General features: G+C 39.5%; 1 protein-coding gene across 3 annotated transcripts in view; it reads left to right on the forward strand.

The window, feature by feature from the left end:
* The window catches only part of LOC139630601 (SLIT-ROBO Rho GTPase-activating protein 3-like), a 32,089-nt gene extending 17,216 nt beyond the window's left edge, over positions 1 to 14,873 (forward strand). The window contains exons 5-22 of one of the 3 annotated variants that reach the window (XM_071494208.1): positions 67 to 258; positions 590 to 718; positions 823 to 1,044; positions 1,164 to 1,265; positions 3,146 to 3,343; positions 3,438 to 3,522; positions 5,118 to 5,145; positions 6,122 to 6,224; positions 7,610 to 7,670; positions 9,054 to 9,131; positions 9,486 to 9,620; positions 9,733 to 9,838; positions 9,912 to 10,139; positions 11,089 to 11,162; positions 11,277 to 11,457; positions 12,110 to 12,256; positions 12,371 to 12,686; positions 13,030 to 14,873. In XM_071494208.1, the coding sequence (XP_071350309.1) occupies positions 67 to 258; positions 590 to 718; positions 823 to 1,044; positions 1,164 to 1,265; positions 3,146 to 3,343; positions 3,438 to 3,522; positions 5,118 to 5,145; positions 6,122 to 6,224; positions 7,610 to 7,670; positions 9,054 to 9,131; positions 9,486 to 9,620; positions 9,733 to 9,838; positions 9,912 to 10,139; positions 11,089 to 11,162; positions 11,277 to 11,457; positions 12,110 to 12,256; positions 12,371 to 12,686; positions 13,030 to 13,494 (2,850 nt within the window). In that variant the 3' untranslated portion in view covers positions 13,495 to 14,873. Of the gene's footprint in view, positions 1 to 66; positions 259 to 589; positions 719 to 822; positions 1,045 to 1,163; positions 1,266 to 3,145; positions 3,344 to 3,437; positions 3,523 to 5,117; positions 5,146 to 6,121; positions 7,271 to 7,609; positions 7,671 to 9,053; positions 9,132 to 9,485; positions 9,621 to 9,732; positions 9,839 to 9,911; positions 10,140 to 11,088; positions 11,163 to 11,276; positions 11,458 to 12,109; positions 12,257 to 12,370; positions 12,687 to 13,029 lie in introns of those variants that run through there. The other 2 variants (XM_071494209.1, XR_011693191.1) reach the window with 2 other exon arrangements.
* The last annotated feature ends 5,706 nt before the right edge of the window (positions 14,874 to 20,579 follow it).

Genomic DNA, 20,579 nt, shown 5'->3' on the forward strand with positions numbered 1-20,579 from the left:
ATTCCTTTTAACAAAGCACTTTTGATACTGAGTGGAGTTTGACTTGTTTGATGTATATTCTCACAGGTGATGAAGACGTACCACATGTACCATACTGAGAGTCTCAGTGCTGAGAGCAAGCTGAAGGAGGCAGAAAAACAGGAGGAGAAGCATATTGGCAAGGCCAATGACATAAGTACCAGCCTGCTGCGTTACGGTCATGATGAACGTCCACAACGACGAAGCTCTGTCAAGAAGATGGAGAAAATGAAGGAGAAGGTCTGTTCTGGTTTAAAGGTCCCCACATGACGATGGTGTATGTGCTTTACATTATAGGCATTTTATCCGCATTCAAGTACAAATAATCTGCAAATGCATCTGTAACAAACTCCTTGTATTTCAGCACTTGCTAGAGACTATGAACAAATGACCGTTGAAAATGTAGATAAAGCTCCAAGAAACCAATTTCCACATTCTGTAGAGTATTACATATATTGACTGCTTACATAAGATAAAATCTGTTTATTGTTGTAATGTATTCTTTGAGTACATTAGGAATCCATTTTACATCCTGTACTGATGGGACACTATCTTCCTTTTTTCACCCTAGAGACAAGCCAAGTACTCTGAAAACAAGCTGAAATGCACAAAGGCCCGCAATGATTATCTTCTCAATCTGGCAGCCACCAATGCCCTGGTGGCCAAATACTACATCCATGATGTCTCAGATATGATAGATGTAAGTCAATACAGTCAGAGCCCAGAATGTTAGTATTGACAAAAAACTACTTCTTCATCAGTCTCAGTAGTGTAATTACTATATGCTTTACTTCTTGTCCTCAGTGTTGTGACTTAGGGTACCACGCAAGCCTGGCGCGCACCATGAGAACCTACCTGTCTGCAGAGTATAGCCTGGAGACTTCTCGCCATGAGGGTTTGGACTTACTGGAGGGAGCAGTAGATGCCATGGACATCAGAGGAGACAAGCTGAAATTTATGGACACACACAGTCAGATCTTCTGTCCTCCAGCACGCTTTGATTATCAGCCACACATGGGCGATGAGGTGAGTCACTGAAGAAAGGGTGGGACTGAAAGAATGGTTTGTTTGTTGGTCTTAGCTCTCAATTCAAAGTGCATCTGTTAAATCCTTCTGGTAAAGTTCCCTTTCTTCTTTTATCCTAGGTGTGTCAGGTGAGTGCACAGCAGCCTGTCCAGACAGAGCTGTTGATGCGCTACCACCAGCTGCAGTCTCGCCTGGCCACGTTGAAGATAGAAAATGAAGAGGTGAGAGATTTTGTGCACACTGGTCTCAAAAGGGCTGGAGGTTGCCAGTGTCAGCATTACATTTCAAAATGAAGGAAGCTCACTGCAAGTGTGCTATTCAGAGTTACATCCTTTTCTGCTGAGACAGGAACAGATGGCTGAATATACTGAGTTATATATTAATATACTTGTCATTAATTTTAGTCTTTTAGTCATTATGTAATTTTTGTGGATAATCATTCATATGCAGTAAAAGCAGGATTTCTGCCAGGGAATTCTACCTCAGGTTGTAAGTCATCCGGATCTTGACACATGCCAACTCATGATACAATTAGTTAGCATATGATGGCCTTAACAATGGCTACACTAATGAGATATGTGGCTTTTACTATGTGAAATTAAAATTCATTAAAATGTATGGATGTTTATGATGTTATGGATGGAAAAAAAGATGAAAAGACTTGTGTTATGCGCCAGCTGTATCTATCAAAGTGCACAGAAATTGAAATGAGAAAATGAATTGGTTAAAGCGTGAATGCTGGAGTAAAAAAAAACACGTGAACCTATTTGGCTCTAGGGTAACATGTCTCACAAATGTCTTATCCTTCAAACCATCAATCTAGTGCGACCATGTAGCAGAACAGGAAGATGTTTTAAAGATGCATAACTGCTGCTCTATATGTAGAACAGTCTATCACGATGACAGCGCAAACAGACATCTTAGAGTTTTTATAGATGTGAGATGAGGTGATAAGTACCAATATAATGTTTGCCTGTTAAAAATGAAGCTACAGCCTGTTAGCTTAGTTCAGCAGAAAAACTGGAAGGGGCTAATGGACAGCTAGCTTGGCTCCGTCCGAAGGTAACAAAATCCATCTACCAGCACCTCTACACCTGACTGATTAACATGACTCCTGTTTGTTCAATCCATATAAAAACCAAAGTGTAAAAATGAAAAATTGCATGAAAAATATATAAAGTGTATTTTCTAGTTTTAGAGGTGCTAGTAGACAGTTTTTGTTACCTTTTGACAGAACCTGGTTAGCTGCGTTCACCTGTTTTCAGTATTTATGCTAAGCTAAGTATACAAGCTCCTGGTGGTAGCTTCATATTTACTGTAAAGACATGAGAGTGATATCAGTCTTTTCACCGAGCTCCCTCTAAGTAGCGTAAACAGCTCTATCGATTACTCTCACGCTACATCACTCATCAGAGGGGTTGTGTTTCTCTTACTCATTACAGCACCTGAGGAGTTTTAATACCTCCTTTGGCTTTGCTATAATTTAAACTGGGATTGGCAGCCAACACCCTCACATCTGTCACACTAAGATGTGACAGCAAGCTACCGCTCTTGATGACTGTCACCCTGCATTTATTTTCTTCTTCCATCTGACACTGACCTGTGGAGTCTCACTCCTACTGGGGGCCACCCCAGCATGCTCCTTGGCCTCCTAGTCTGGAGTCACCAAGGCCACTGTGACTCATACAGACCTGTTTAAAGGTCACCGGGGTGTGTATATGTGTCAGTGCCTGTCTGTCATGAATATGGAAATGCACACTCCATTTCCTGTCTGCCTCACATGGAAGGAGCATAGTTAATCTTTCATGTCACGAAGCATCATGCCAGGAAGCTAATTACTCTGTTGTTTACGGTGTGTCTGTCAAACTGTTGTGCAAGAGGCCTGCAGTGGTATAATCTTAGACTGTGTTGGGTGGTTTGTGACAGTGAGAAAATGCATTTGGAAATAAGTGCATTATGTAAATTATTACAATGTTTTCATAGTTTCATGTATCCAAGTCACCTGATTAATTTCATATCGATTTCATACAATTTTATATTACAAAGATATTGTAATTATGGATATAAAGTCACGTTGTTTTCTTGCTGCTGTGTGTGTCAGGTGAGGAAGACTCTTGACGCCACCATGCAGACTCTTCAGGACATGCTCACTGTGGAAGACTTTGATGTTTCAGACGCCTTCCAGCACAGCCAATCCACAGAGTCGGTCAAATCGGCTTCCTCTGACTCCTACATGAGCAAGGCAAACATCACTAAGAGACGAGCCAATCAGCAAGAGACCGAGGGCTTCTACTTCACTGTGAGTCATCAGACAAGTGAGGGTGCAAAAGTCATTCCAGTATGGAGCGCATACAGTGTAACTACAGATAACCCTGTCCCTGTTTCATCTGCAGAAATACAAGGAGTACTTGAATGGCAGCAATCTCATTGTCAAACTGCAGGCCAAGCATGACCTTCTGAAGCAGACGCTGGGAGAAGGTGAGACGTTTTGTGTTATACACTCGTGGAGTGGAAAGTTGTGGTAATACTTGAATGTGTGTTAAGTTAAGTTTAGTAGTAAGTGGATAAGGTACCAATAATAGAATAGAATAAGAGTTTACAGGTCTTTTCCTTGATATGGAGATGTTACAAAGAATACAGATCTATGTTTTCAACAACAGTAAATCACATAGATATATATATATATATATATATATATATATATATATATATATATATATATATATATATATATATACATACATACATATACATATACATATGTATGTATGTATGTATGTATGTATGTATGAGCGCATCCTGAATGGTCTGCCTATATTCATCCTTACCTTATCTATCTAGTGTTCTATCCATGTTTTTGGAAATAGAAAACAAAGTTATGTTGTACTGAATTTGTCATTTACAAATTAGGTCACTAGCTACAGGGCTAAGTCATGCTGTTGTTTGTTTATATATATTTCATACACATCAACTTGAGCCAAAAGGGTCTACTGTTTACAAAGGGTCTACTGTTTATCTTTCTATGTCATTGTGTTGCTCGAAATGTTTCAGGCATCTGCTTTTGGTTATAGATTAGTCTTTATAATTTAGTCTTAGTTTTTTAGACTCTTAGTGGATGTACATGGTAAAAAACCTTTATGGTGGAATTTGATCATTTCAATGAAAAACGCTATTTTGTGCTCAAGCTGCATCTACCAAAACACACAGAACCTTTTACTTAGGAAAATGAGATAATTAGTTACAGCATGGAGATAGGGGAGTCTAAAGACCCATTTTGGGCTCTGTCCATGCTTTGAAAATAGAATGAAAAATTGTGTTATACTGATGTTGTCATTCACATGACAGCTTGGAAGTTTTTGGACCTAAAAGGGCACAGAATTTGAAAAGAAAGGAAAACAAACATGGGCTACTAGTACTCTATATGAAAGGTATTACTTTTGCTACTCATATATGCTCATGTATTCCTCATATTTAATATGCATGAACCTCAGCCAAAAGATTGAATAAAAATGTATATGTTCCATGTCATTGTGTTTCTACTTCACTCATGCAGGGACTGCTTTAGGATTGGAATTAATGTGTGTTTGACATAAAGTAGGATTGTGCTGGAAGCTGCTTTGCACATGACGTGATCCTTTAACAAACATTTCTGACTGAATGATCAAAGTGAGGCCTTAATTTGTCTGTGTACAGTGAGATGTGTGTGCGAATGTGGTGCAGATATCACGAAATCATCACACTGTACAAATCAGCTCCCACAGCCTCCCACTCTTGTTGCCCCTGGATACGTTTTCACTTTGCAGAGCGAGTAGACAGGCCGTCCCCTTCTGGGGCTCTTGTGCTGTTTCTAGGGCGACCGCTGAATGACCGCTGCCTGGCAGTGAGTCAAATGCAGCCACGGCGCTCACCCCATTGAGCCTGTCTGAATGGATGCCGTTTTCTCATAACACCCCTTTCCGTCTCCATCTGCCAGCCTTGTATAGTCGGCCAGCACTCAACCATACCGCCAACTTCTGTGATTGTAGAACTACCGTATACTAATTTAGTCTTTCTCTGCTTTTTTTTCCTTTTAGGGGAGAGGGCTGAATATGGAACAACAAGGTAAGATGTCCAGTGACAAGAGGGTGAATAAAGTAGGCGATGATGTGTAAAATCCTTCCTGTGTCCCTGGATGTGACAGAAATAAGACCACAGTGTGGGAATAGGAGTTTAGTCCCCATTTCCCTCCTGTGTGTTGAATAATGGGTTGGAGCCTAATTAGAGAAAGTGTTGTTCAGGGTTGTTCTTCCTACTTTTAATCTATAAACGTATGTTAACACGAAGAAATGAAATGCCAGTGAGATGGATAATGTCCTGCTGTTTGTCTGTTGAAAAAAATAATAATAATTGAGCAGAAAACAAATATTGACAAGGCAGGCTTCATGACTAATTGAATACAAGGGTTTGGCTTTTACTCATTTTGAACTGTGAAAGATTTCATTCGAATCTGTATTGAATTTTATGTGTGATAAATCCTTGTAGTCATTTTCACCGACTTTGATAAAGGGTGACATATTGGGAAATAAGCTTATTTGGTTTCTTGCTGAGAGTTAGATCAGAAGATTGATACCACTGTCATGACTGTACTCTAAATATGAAGATACCACTATTAGCCTGTTAGCTTAGCTTTGCATTAAGATGGTAAGCATGGGGATACAGCTAGCCTGAAATAGCTAGTTAACCCACAACATGTCCTTTTACTTTGGTTTTTGTACAGATAAAACAAATGAAGCATTTCTCCCTGGATTGGCTTATTTTAGGTTATGCTAATCAGTTAGTTTACCACTTGCTAGGCTAAGCGATTGTTGGCTGTGACTTCATTTTTATTCTGCAGACATGAGAGTGGTGTCAATCTCCTCATCTAAAAATGCGGATTTCCCAAATTGTCGAACTATGCTTTGTTTGTCGGAGGGGTAAAGATATGGCAATAAAAACATTTTAGAAAGAAAATGTCATTATTTTGATATCTAGTTATACCAACTGCATTATTATTCATATTTACCGTATACCAACCGTACACCCCCCACCATCTCCCCAGGCCCCCCACTCTTCCCCCTAAACCCCAGAGAATGCGGAAGTCTAGACCTCGCTCCATTTTTAACCGTAAGCTGTTTAACGGCAATATGGAGGCCTTCATTCAGGTATTAGCCCATCTGTGCTCTTTGTCTCTCCATGAGCTCAGCTGTCTCGCTAGCAGTCCTTGGGGGTTCTCTTGCCTTTGACCACTCTTTTACCCAAACGTTGGCTCACTCATGCACTGACTTTCCTCTTGCTCATTGCCTTGTCACCACAGTTGCCCAATTTAAGGAAGACAGGGTCAGATGAAAACCAATCAAACATGTTTTAAAGATGGTTTGTTTTAAAAGCACCACACCATTGTAAGATGCTCTTACTCTTGTGAGCCCCAGCCTCCTCCAGACACTGAATGAATTTGGCTTTATGTATGTCAGTTGGCCATGCACCAGCAATGTTAGGCTATGCATATAAACACATGGCCACTCTAATGCTCGATCAAACAGGGGCAGGCAGACAGGGTGTTCACCATCGGCAGTGGAGATAGATATCAGAATCCAGCAGAGTCTAAATGGTTTGTCAACAGAAAAAATTATCTGCAACTATTTGGATAACTGATCAATTATTAAAATACATTTTCAAGCAGAAATATCAAATGGTCCTTAGTTCCAGGTTTCTCCTTTCATTTGGTTTATATGGTACTAAACTGAATATCTTAAGAGTGTTGAAAAAATCGAATCAAGTAATATTAGTATTTTCTGACATTTCCGTATCCAGTGGAATGATTTAATCTGGAAAATAACAGACCGACTAATTGACAATGAAAATAGTTGTTAGTTGAGGCTATATAATTCAACCTTGAATTTTAGAGTTTTATTCTGAGTCAAACATTCCTTTCTGGATGAAAAAATGCTTTACACAGCCCCCACCCCCATCATCTGGGGTAGCGCCCTCCCTCCTACACACTCCCCTCTGAGCCATGTCCTCATGTCTCACACCCCACAAGGCACTGATGCTTTGGCTATTCTCTCAGGCCAGGCCTCCTCTTTTTCTCTCTCTGTAAGATCTGTCTCTCTCACTAACCTGTTGTGGTTGTTGTTGCTTCTCTTCCTCTGTCTACGTGCCTTACTGCTCTCTGCCCAGGGGAAGACGGAATGTCCGTGCCAGGAGTCAGGTACTCTGTCTTATAGCAGGGCGGGATCATCGCACTGTTTTCAATATGCTAACCAACATTTCTGTGCCTCTGTCCTGTTGGGATTCCTGATGTGTGAAAATACTGTAGTTATAACACTGTAAATGGTGGTGCAACACTAACACAATTTTTTCTGCTTATTTTTGTTCAGTGCACTAAATATCAGTTATGTAATAATCACTAAATAGTAAACAATGTCCTCTCAGCTAATTCTGTATAGGCTTCTGACTATAACACCCTGCTGGCATGATTACTTGTTGTCTATGATTTTCTGTCCATTTACTGAGGATAATAATCATTTGACTCTTTCTGGTAATGTAGGACTCAGGTCAGCCTATACCAGTGGTTGTTGAGAGCTGCATTCGATACATCAATCTGTATGGTAGGTCCCTGTCACGCTCATGTGTTGTCTTTCCACAAATTTGTACACAATAATATGTACCTTCACTTTTGCATACCTTGTCTGTCACTCTTTCCTTATAAGTTACTATTTTTCTTCTGAAATTTTGTCAGGGAGTCATTTGTGTTATCAGTGCTGGTGAATTTTTAGATATCTTTGTTTTAAATATGAATTTAAGACAACACACTGTCCACCGTATCTTTTTTTAGGGCAGTCAACAAATAATTACATTTTCTTTTTACAATTTGCAAATTAAAAATCTTTCAAATTGTTTCTTCGGTGTGTTTCAGATTCTGGTTCTGTTATTGTGGGATTCTATGAACATGTAAATTATACAAATAAGTTTCATTATAGAGATATTTGATCCTCCCTGGTAGTTTGTCAGACACACAGTGAGGTGGCTCACTGGAAAGATCTTTAACTGGGACATTTTGCTCAGACATACCTGGATGAAGTCTTTATTTTATATTACTTGTTTAATTTTTTTAAGACAAATATCATTGTTATATTCTTGATGCTCAGCACAAATTGTTTCCAGACTATAAGGGATGATGAAGATGCTCTGTTGATGTTTGGTACTGTCCTACATTATGAACATACACTATTGTCTCATGAAAGAACTACATTGGAGAGCAGAAGAAAAGGCTTTGCTTGTTACATGATTTTATGTGACTGAGGATCAAGTCCATTTCATGTTATGATGATTTAATAGCTGCTCTTTTTAGTAAAATATCCTTTATTTCTGATGATGTTTTGTGTCTTATAACACATATAACAAATTGTCCCTCTGCTGATGATTACACTTATGCTAAAAGATGTCTTTAGCATCTAGTCCTTGTTTGTAACAAAGGTTTGTGAATATTATAGTTTAGTCAAAGATGTGATGATTGTTTTCTAGGAATAACTTACAACAAACAGTTTAATTTCCATAAACAAACAAACCAAAAAAATGTCTTAGTTAAGGAAGATCTTAACGACCAATGAGTTGTCTTCTAGCAGTTGGCAGCCTTAATCTCATAACACCTCCTTTTCTTAATTTCTTGTAATTGCAGACTGCTCTGGTCTTTCAGTGGAGCTTTCATATCTGGTCACACACAGGCTGTCAAACACATTCCTTTTTATGTGTGTTAATACTTTCTAGGCGCATTAGTCAGTGTGGTGTTAATCACTGCAGATTTCCAGTATTATGAGGACTTCTTGGTCATCTCTCAATTTAGTATCATTCACAGGTTCTACTCTTATAAATGTGAAAAATGAAATGATATAAATGAAATGATGGTATATTTTGTGCGTGGGTGTCGTGTGCATTTGTTGTGATACCTCCTTTTTTCCTCATTCTACACTAACACCTCTGCCTTTCCCCAGGTCTTCAGCAGCAAGGTATATTTCGAGTTCCAGGCTCCCAGGTCGAAGTCAATGACATTAAAAATGCATTTGAAAGAGGTTTGTCCCAGTGCGCTTGGCCATCTTCTCTTGATTGATTTTAAATTGCGTTTTGCCCACCTCAAAGGCCACAGTCTCTCCCACAGGCCTCTAAAGTGCAAATAAAGAGCCTGCGTGTCGCATGTAACCTTGTAATGGACATGTAAACCATTTTAGATGCATAATACATAAGATCAGCATCTTGCGCTAATAATAAACGAGGAAGCATAACTGCACTTTTAATGTTTATATTACCCCCCCCCCCCCCCCCCCCCAACTTGAAGTACATATTAAAAATGCATCAGTGCCAAGTTACATCAACACTGATAGCAGTGAATGATTAATGAGCTGATTACATGTATGCTATGTCTATAGGAGAGGATCCACTGGTGGATGATCAGACTGATCATGACATCAACTCTGTGGCAGGCGTTCTTAAGCTCTACTTCAGGGGGCTGGAAAACCCACTGTTCCCTAAAGAGCGTTTCCTCGACCTCATATCTACTACCAGTGAGTCACATTTCCGGAAAACATCTGACAAATAAGAGGCTTTTGCTCTGTGTAGTTTTCTATAATTGTTCCCCTCTCTTTTTTTAAAATTTTGTTACTTTCTTGTTTTTAGAGCTTGACCCGGGTGCGGAAAGAGCTCATCACCTCCAGCAGATAATTGTGACTCTTCAACGGCCTGTGATCATAGTCATGAGATACCTGTTTGCATTTCTAAATCAGTAAGTCCTGTCACAACAACGTTTAAAATGTGCGACACTGATCTAGATATACTCACTGCTTCTGTCTTTCCAGTCTCTCCCAGTACAGTGATGAGAACATGATGGACCCCTACAACCTGGCTATTTGCTTTGGCCCCACGCTGATGCCCATACCAGACGACCAGGACCCTGTGGCCTGCCAGGCACATGTGAATGAGGTCATTAAGACCATTATCATCCACCATGAGGTCATCTTCCCAACCCAGCGAGAGTTGGATGGACCTGTGTATGAAAAATGCATGGCTGGAGGGGAAGAGTACTGGTGAGTACAGGGCCAGGTGTCAAACATGTGCTGGTGAATAGTTTTTATAGTAAAATTTACAGTGTTAAACACATTAAGTGTTTGTAGAAATACATTTTCTATGGAGGACAAGTGTCAACAAAATAGTAATAAAGCCTTTCACCCATTCATAACAATTGTACAATAAAAAATAGATTTGAATTAATTTGTTTAATGAATTGTTATGTTATATATTGTTTTATGAATTTATTAATCTATGAATAAATGGACTAAATTACAAAGTAAGTCATTCATTAATTTATTGTACAGTTAGTTATTAATTAATGAAATGCTTGACTATTATTTCCTTGACACTTGTGGTCCACCATGATATTTATGCGATCCCTCTGTGTATTTGTCATTTGGATGGGAAATCCAGTATGAGTTTCACTGTCCATATGACAAGCGATTTATGTTTTCTGTTCTGTATTTTATTTTTGTGTTTGAAGTTGTGTACTATCATTTACAAAGACACCTTATACTTAAAGGATATGTCCACTTTTTTCAAGTTTGGCTGAAAACAGCACTCTATATGTACATTGAAAGAGTTTTTGGTTGCAGTAATAGTAATAAGACATCCTTTCCTAATGCAGTTTGATGTAAAAGATGAGGGACAAAATTCACAGACAAAAAAGCCTTCTGCAATTTAGCCCAGGCTAAAATGGGACTTCAGCAGCTTGTGTGGGCATCTCACAAATGACAGTCTTTTTAGTGCAAAAATCCATCCCATTGGTTGTGAGTCTTGTGACATGGGTTTGTTGTATGATATGTGATAATATGAGTATCATTTTAGGGCAGACTTGTAGAAAAGTGAACCAGTTGTTTCTGAATTTAATGCAGCTTTATGAATAACAACTTGCAACTTTTTGTGGGTGTGAGATGTGAGATGGGTGTTTTCGGTTTCTAACTGACTAAGTGTTTCTTTATTCAGTGAAAGCCCCCACAGTGAGCCAGGAGCTCTTGATGAGGTAGATAACGGTACCGGCCCTAACACTAGTGATGAAGGTGAGTCACTAAAGATCATCAGTCCACTGTGAGAACAACAGCGGTACTTATAGGAGCTGATGCAGGAAATACACATTTCTAAAAATGGCTTCTATCACATTCTCTGTGTTGCAGAGCTGGAGCAGATCGAGGCCATAGCGAAGTTTGACTACGTTGGCCGAAGTCCTAGAGAGCTTTCCTTCAAGAAGGGAGCCTCTCTGTTACTCTACCTGCGAGCCTCAGAGGACTGGTGGGAGGGACGACATAATGGTGTGGACGGGCTGATCCCACATCAGTACATTGTGGTGCAAGACATGTAAGTATGATCTGTTTGTGAGGGATCCAGACAAGGAGTCAGTACCTTGGTTCTGCTACAGGACAAAACAGAGCTTCTTTGGACTTGGTCATGATTTATGTTGCTCTCTTTTCCCAAAATACATGCATCTATTCTTACTGTCCCCATGAGCTGTGCGTGTTTGGCCTCATGAAACGTGACTTCGTAAGGATCAGTATGAATAAAATGATCCCATTTTCCTGTGTGTTCTCTACATTTTCTTGCCAAAATTAGTTGCGATGAAAACAAAACAAATTGCTCCCAGTCAGCAATTAGCTGTATAGCTGTAAGTGCTTACATCGCTCCTCAAATGCAGCCTTTAATTTCTGCTTCGGCCTCTTGCCTGATAACCTCCCCTGCCCCACAGAGCAGGAAACAAAATTAAGCTCAATTAAGAGTAAATGTGATGTATGTACTACCAATAGCTAGCTAATTGTAGCTGTAAATGTTTGGTGGTGGGAATTAATTTTCTCTGTACAAGTAATGTGGCTCTCTTTGTTGGTAACATTTTTCGGCGTGATTGTTAACGTGTGCTTTGAGAGATCGAACGTTCACAAAGTTCGATCTCTCAAAGCATTTCCTGAAGACAGAGACCATTAATCGAGATCAATGCTCTGCTGTCTGTCTGTATCAGAGATGATGCGTTCTCAGATAGCAATCAGAGGCCTGATAGTGAGGCCAGCAGTGGGCCGCACCACGATGACAGAGCCTCATCCCGAAACGAACACCGGTCTCCATGTGAACACACACCTGAGCACCGCTTTGGAGCAGCATTGGGAAGGTAGGGGTTAGTTAAACTAGTGAGAGAACAGAGTGAAGAAACTCAAGCCAAGGACAGTACGTACAAATCTTTCTTATCACTTTTTTAAAAAACTTTTTTTAATCACTTTGTTAGAGTGAGAGTGCGATCAGATGGAGCCGCAGTTACACGCCACAGGAACAGTGCTGACAGTCACAGCCCCACCAGAGCTGCAGACCAGCCCCCTAGGGTTATGCCTCGGCCCTGCAGCCCACACAAAATGGCTGTCAGCAGGGGCCCAACAGACAGTCCAGAGAAACGGCGTCTCACCACATTTGGCAGTGCTGGCTGCATCAACCATCCGGACAGAAAGGCCTTCGTCGACAGCCACTCTCAGCGATCCTCACCCAGCACCACTCGGCATGCAAGTTTGGGAGACCACAAAGCTCTTGAAGCTGAAGCGCTTGCAGAGGTCAGCAACGTAACACATTATTATGAGGGTTTATCCTGCTTTTCAAATTAATTGTATTCTGGAATTCTATGTAAATTGCTGTATTATTAGTACACTATGGTTAGTGTACTAATAATACTTAAATTTTAAAAATTTTGTTTTTGTGGATAGAGATCTCATTGGTACTAAAAGGAGCAGTCTTTTTTTGCCTTGTCTCAAATTCAATATTTTATTGATATTCAATTCTAGCATCTTTTTAGGAGGATAGTGATTGTAAAAAAAAAGTAAATGATTTTTTTAATGTCTACCCTCAATACCAGTGGTCAGTTTCAATCTTATTTTTCCTTCTGCTCATGTTTGTCAGGACATAGAGAAAACCATGAATACAGCTCTCCATGAGTTGCGGGAGCTGGAGCGGCAGAATGTAGCCAAACATGCCCCTGATGTTGTTCTGGACACTCTGGAGCCCCTCAAACACCCAGGTGGAGCCCAGGATCCACCTGGCAGCCCTCTCCACACCATGGTGATCCGGGACCCGGATGCAGCCCAGCGACGTAGCAGCAGCAGCTCCTCCTCTGAGACCATGACCACTTTTAAACCTGCTCTGTCAGCGCGCAGACCTAGTGCTCCTCTAAGGCCCCCACCTGTCAGACCTGTCCGGCCTGCTCCTGTGATCGGACAGGGGCAGGGACCACACCGCTCCAGCAGCTCTAGTTCCTCTGGTCTGGGCAGCCCAGGCATCACCCCCACTGACAGGGTCTTCCCTAAGGCTCCCTCCCCATCACCGTCCACCTCCTCCTCATCCTCAGATAAACAAGGTAACATGTAGCTCCAGTCGGTCACAAATCAAATGGATGAAGAACACTGTGGATACCGAGTGGTTGTGATTACCATCACACCCCTACACCTCTTTCTGACAGCAAAACAAACATTGACACCTGGTCTGTATGATGAATATTACCACTAGTCTTGTATATTGTAGGATGGCTACTGCTGGTTTCCGCCCACATATTGACTTTTTGGTGGACAAGTCGATGTACTGTATTGTAACGACATATTACACAGAAATAGGATTTAAATATATGAGAATTATTTTATAGAATGCTACCATTGCTGCATAGTCATGCTGGATAAAAAAGGGATGCACTGGAAAATACTTCTGTTTGCTGAACTCTGACAGTGGGACATCTCATTGAAATGTTATTAGGTTACACAGTTGTTGTGAGCTTGGACTTTGTGTCTGGTTTCATGTTCCATTACAAGGGAACACTTAACAGAATATTTCATCACATCATGTAGACATCCAGTCTGTGCTGGTGGTCCACGTAGTCTACTATAACTGTGATTTCTTGGGCACCATTTACATCGACAGAGAAGCCTATCCCACAGTGTCATTCAGATCATGGCTGGATGGTGAAACCAGAGTGCAACTGCCTGAAGCTGCAGTTCTTCTAATGGCCACTAGATGCTGTTCCAAGGAAATTATAACTGTGTTAAAGCCACTATGAGTAGAATTTGTAGTTGGTGCCCTTGAATAGTAATATAGGGGTTGAAGGCAACACATAGATGGCAAATGCATATGCCATCAGAATAATTTAATAGATTCTGTACATTGTACAATAATTCTACACATAATGACTTTAAACAAAATGGAGATATCCTGTCTAGATATCTGTTTTTACTACTAGAAAAAATCCCAGTCCCAGTGAAACCCACTGCCGCATAGTGATTTGGTTGGCAACTGAAGCACTAGAGGTTTTGTCATCCCATTTATTAGAGCTGCTTCATTTTGGTCAGTTTGCAGCCAGTAGCCTGGACTGGGCCGGGTTAACTGTTAGCGGTGCAGCAGCACAATCAACAACAACCGAAGTATCTGCTTCATTGTTAGATTAGGACTCATGCAAACCCTGATATTTGATAAAGTTACACCATTTACTGTGCGTCAGTACTGGCAAGCAATTCCGAAACACACTTCTTAAGTCTGATAACAGGAGACAAGAAACTTATCTCGGCCAAAACTGTATTTTTCCTTCATTCATTAATCTCAGAATAGCCTACGTCAGTGGACAGCAGAAGTAAACCAGACCACTGTTACATACAGAACAGTTGTTAAGGATATTTATAGAAATGTCACTTCTATAACTAATACATGGAAATAAAGAAAATCAGCAAAATGTTCTTAAATATATATATATATATATATATATATATATATATATATATATATATATATATATATATATATATATATATATATATATATATATATATGTATATGTCTCTTTATAAAAAAAAAATAGCTGTGTTACCTCAACAAATAAGCAAAACTTTCTCCTTCAATTCAAGTGACTAATGCACTTATAAACACTACAGGGAACTGTGCTGCATCGGTAGTTTCTGTGTTTCCATTTTGATGAAGTCGTACTAGAAACATGATATAGCACATCAGTACCATTGAAGCTTACATAATGTCTAGATTGCACATGGTCAGTTCAGGCTCTGTGGGTGTTTAGATGAACTTGTTTACTGTTGGTGATGTTTGTTGTCCGTCTTATGAGGATGATCAATATATCTTTAAAGTGTAACAGGTACAATGGAATGAATATATACATACTGTTAAAGGATACTTGTATAAATAACATTGTATGATAGGAACAGGATATATTATCATCTCTATAGTGTGTAGATTTTTGTAATTCTTATCCTTGCACATACATTAACAAAACAATAAATAAATGAAACCTCACAGAAAGTTCTGTTGTTTGTTTTATCTGTCTGTGATTAAAAAATGTGAAGTGCAGGACGGAGATAACTGAAGATGAATGGTGGCCAGTGATAGTTATGATAGTGACAACACATTAAGTACATATGCACACAGTCAGTAGTTTAGTATTATTCTTTTATCATTAGCCTTTTATTATGAAGTTTTAGTGCCCTTACACTTACAATCTGTGATGAAAGGTTGCATGAACATACATCCTCTGTCACTGTCTTACTTCATCACAGCTCAGTGTACAAACACGTATGCTAACTTGAGTGGTTTTGCAGTGCCACCTACTGGTCAGCATTGACTTTCAACACAACCTGTTAGAAAAACAGCAGTTGTCGCAACAAAGTAACAATTAATCAGTCAGTGATCTGACAAGAAGTCTCATTATTTGGTGTTTTGGTGAAGTCGCAGAAGAGAGAAATGTTTTACTGTGTGATCAAAGTGCTCCATCAAAATGTCACCTCCTCTGACTCTCCAAACAGGAAGAAATAAAAGGAAGTGAAATAAACTGAATGGGCTCACTCCTTGGCTCCTGACTTGGGAGCATGTCATAAAGTAAAACTATGGGTTTGGGTGGTGCCCCCCCAGATTAAAGTCAGGGCTGACCCTCTACAGAGGCTTTCCTCTGGAGCACTGCCTGGGGCCGGGGAGCCACTCCACCCCACCTCATGCTAACTTAGGTGACAATGATCATGGTAATAATGATAGTTGTTGTTACTAATTTTTTTCCTTTTTAAACATATATTTATTTATAGCTCCACTTTCATATTGTCATTGTCATGCACTGCCTCCCATGCATATAACACACTGAACATGGAAGACCTTGTGCATGCAGACATGTACAGACACATAACTCAGTTTTTCCTACTAATACCTCCACTATTTACTTTGCACATCACAACTATTTCCTCTTGATGTCAACATGTTTTTTCCTTCTTTTCTTCGTCTCATTTCCATTTTTTCTCTTCCCTTTGGTCTCTTGTCTTTCTTTATATATTGTTAGTCACATTTAAATAGAAAAGAAGAAGGGGAAAAAAGTCTCCTTACTTAAGGAATTCAATGAACCTGAATCATATCAGTAAGCGGCACCTTAGAGCACATGAGAGCCACAAATCCTCTTTATTCTGGGAAACACAGATGTACCTAATTTTTTCCAGCTAGACTATGACCTGAGTATTTCAGTGGTGGCAGAAATACTCAAGTCTTTGAAAGTTCCAATACAACAATATGAAACTACTCAATTACTAGTAAAATTGCTGCATCAAAAGTCCGATTTAAGTACTTTAAACAGGTTCATGCATCCTTATGTTTTTGAATCTGTAAGATTCGTGAGCTCTCATGCGTCACCCTCCATCCTCACACCCACACCCAAGCTCACAGAGAAATCTTGAAGTGAAAGAACTAATTATTGATTGATAATTACTAATTTACTAAAGCTAAAACACACAGTTTAGATTGAAATAAATCTGAATATATAAAATAGCATTGTAACCTATTTGTGGGTGTTTTATTTCCTCCATGGACAGCACTAAGAGTCAGGTTTAATTCATTTTGGTGTGTTTATTGAGATTAAAGTGGGAATATAATCAGATTATGACCTTGCCTGAGGCCTGAATGGCTGCCAAGAGGGAACGGACCACCCATGGACTAACACCCAGCTTTCCGGGTTGTGGCTTCCTAGTTCAAAAGGCCTTTTCATTAATGCTGTGATATGATTAGTAAGGCCACCGGAGTTGTAGCTGACACAAGGCTGGGGATTGTGGTATTGTAATCCTCTCAGTATTTCCAAACAATATACAGTATCACTCAGACCCCAGGGTATTAGTTTATAAATGTTGTAATACACATGAGTCAACACAGTATATGAATTTGTTTATTGTGGGCACCTCACGACATGTTACAAAACATGCTCTATAAAGCCATTTAGAGAAATGACCCTCTAGCTATAACAAAAATGCTTTTAATTTGCATACTGTCTATCGCCATGGATACAGAAGCAAGTTCAAATAGCAACACTGCCGCAACATTTTGTATATGAGAGCTCTCATTTTGTATACGAGAGCACCAGTCCTTCAGAGGACTATCTGATACTGTACATAATGCAGAACTACCCAAGTATCACTACATTTCTACGGTTCTCAATGTAGTTGATAGTAATTGAGCTATTGAGTTACATTGATCATTGTTTCCAAGCATGGAAATGTTTGTACCATGCCTACAGACAATCATTATCTTGTGAAACAGGCTCAGCCCTCTATTTCAATAACCACATATCAACCAACCAAAAGTCCAGTTTAGTGTATCCAGATGAGTGGTTCCCTAGCTTTTTTTGCCACTTGGGGGCAGTGTAAACAAGCTGTAAAGACATCATTGACATTATAGCAACTTTTAAACTGATATAGCGAACTTGTTGAGATACATTAGCATTAGCATTCAATTGGAGTTGTATTTGTGTCCTCCTGATGAATGAAAGGACAGTTAGCTCTGTTTTAATTCTGCTTTTCTCTCAACTCCTCAGAAAATTATCTGATTTCTTAGCCGCTAAATGCTCCACTATATTTGACATCTAGTCCCCACTTTTTCATTTGGTGCTGGCCAGGTAGCCTACAGTGGGTTTATCAGAGATATGCTGCTGAAATCCACTTCTGCAGAAAATGAGGCTGTTGAGTTTGTTGCGATTGAACCAAAATAGTAAAGTTGTGGACCAAACCAAAACAATGAGCTGAAAGACGCTATAAAGGTCTGTAGAGTTTAGGGGGAAAGGCAGACATGGGTGATACTTCTGGATGGGTTTGTCACTGTCAGCTTCCCTTTCCACATACAAGTATTCATGTGACCTGCTGTGAATATAAACATAGTGATGATAGCCCTTTTTATATGTAGCATGGGAACCCCAGCCATATGAGGACACGTCTACAAGTGACTTTCCCTTATCAGACAGTTATTTTTGAAGTAAAACTGTAAAACACTTCACTAAAATAGTAGTCACTGTTCTAGATAATATCTTTCTCCTCATGATTAATTATGACTTTTGGTTGTCGCACAAGCTACAGCAAAGCAAGTCCCTGAGATATTTCGTCATATGATTTTAAAAATGTTACTAATGCAGATTCATTTTCTCCATTTTGTAACAAATCTGTCTGTAGTCTGTTTAGTTGGTTAAAGACAGGCTCGTGTTGGTTGTTGCATTTGTTTGACCCCAGGGCATGCAGATTGCAGGTTTCAGCTGCTGCTCAATTGATCTAATGGCATGTATTGAAACAATTAGTTTGTGACTTTCAATAGAAGCAACTGTGCTCATCTTAAATGCAATTAATTGATAAGATGCAACTTCTCTGTGAATCAGCAGTGTCAGAAAGGAAATGGGTTTATTAAGCTTGTAATATTTAGCAGCCTATATCCTATTCCTCACTCTGGGATTTCAACTAAAACATAATTCAATCCAGCCAACACTAAATTGTTGTGCTCCACCATGAAAATGGGTTAGAATTGATATCTCGGTGTTTCCTGTTATTTGTATTTCATTATATGAAACATCTGACAGAATTATCACTGAAGTACAACTCAAGCAGAAGCAGGGATGTTAGGTAGATGTTAGGAAGAGGTAAGTCACTGGAATAGCGTATGATGTTTTGCTTGTTCCTGAAAACACATGACTGAGCAATAAAATAAGTAGTTCACTACAGCTGTTACTATTTTATGCTGTTGTACAATGTATCTGTATCTGAAAATGAACAAATCCTCTATAATAGCCGGCCCAGTATGAATTCCTTCTTACAGTCCAGATTGTTTCACTCACTGGGGCAAATACCCCAGAGTCATCTCAGTGTCATAAATGTGATTAACTCCATTTCGCTGTTTGATCAGTGCATTTTTAACAAAGTTCAACCTGACAGGAAAAAAAGTTTCACACAACACATGGGTTGAAGGTAATTGAAACGATTACGCTCAAAAAGAGCAAAACTTGGAGACATTTTTTACATTTTTTAATTTTACCTTAAATTTTTTTTGAGTATGTCCTGCCATGTGACACGTTTCGCTAACGCTCAATTTTCAACAAAGTGGTCCAATGAAACGGACAATTTTCCAGACGATTCATGCAGTTTGGGATTTTTTTGATAAGTATTCCCACCTCCTGGCAGGTCCTGACATCCAGTCTTCCACACCATTAGGTTTCCTCAAGGCGTATAGTTGAATTGACCTGAACTAATTGTTGACCACAGACCAACCTTGTAATGTGACTCATTCCAAAGTTTTACATCAGTCATTTAATGCATGCTCATGCTGTTGCACTTCATCTACCTCACAGGCAAACATCAAAACTGACAAGATGCACCATCAGCAGTGTGTTTGTGCTTGCTGCATGTCAGGAAATATTTGATAACACTTTTGCAAAGTGCTATAAACACTGCCTTGTTTCTCTTGTTTTGTTCTTGTTTATTCTCCACGCTGGCTGGTTAGACAGATTGAGGAATTTGTCCATATTTTGTAAGACAGATAATGCTTCAGAGAGTGTGTTGTGATGATTTCTGAAATTCTTTAGACTCCTAATAATTTGCTTCAATGAACCTCTTCAGTATCTGTAAGTATGTATCGGTTATCTACTCCCCCCTGTGAATATTATGTAACCTATGTTTTTCAGGAAATGCTGAATGTAGGCTGTAATGATCTGAAAATGGAGTGCAGACTTAGGTTATATCTAGTTTCATATACATTCCCTTGTCAAGGCTGTATTTTACACTGTATGGGAGGTCAGGATAATTCTCAGTCATGGTCAGAAACAGCTGCCAACATTGGTCTTGTTAGCTTGTTTTTATGCTCTTCAGGTCCACTCCCTCCAGTAACACGCCTGAATGCTTGATGTTGCCTTTCATCTCTGTCCTCCTTAACTGGCTGACCGAGTCAGCCCTAACACGAAGCTGCTGTCAGCACTGAAAGTCTTCATCTGTTGTCTATCTATTTGTTTAACTTTAATTCAACCAGGCAAGTCAGCAAAATTACTTAAATTCAGTAGAATGGCAGATTTAGAAAAGTTAAGGTGATTAAAAAAAACAGGTTTGAAGGGAATTTCAGCCAGATGGAGACAAAATACAAAGCAGAAGAAGATTCAGCCGAGATGGTTTAGCACAATGACAACTGAATCA

Source organism: Trachinotus anak, unplaced genomic scaffold, assembly GCF_046630095.1.
Source record: "Trachinotus anak isolate AG129_WGS33_773 ecotype Australia unplaced genomic scaffold, CSIRO_AGI_Tana_v1 ptg000013l, whole genome shotgun sequence".
In the NCBI taxonomy this organism is placed as follows: Eukaryota; Metazoa; Chordata; class Actinopteri; order Carangiformes; family Carangidae; genus Trachinotus; species Trachinotus anak.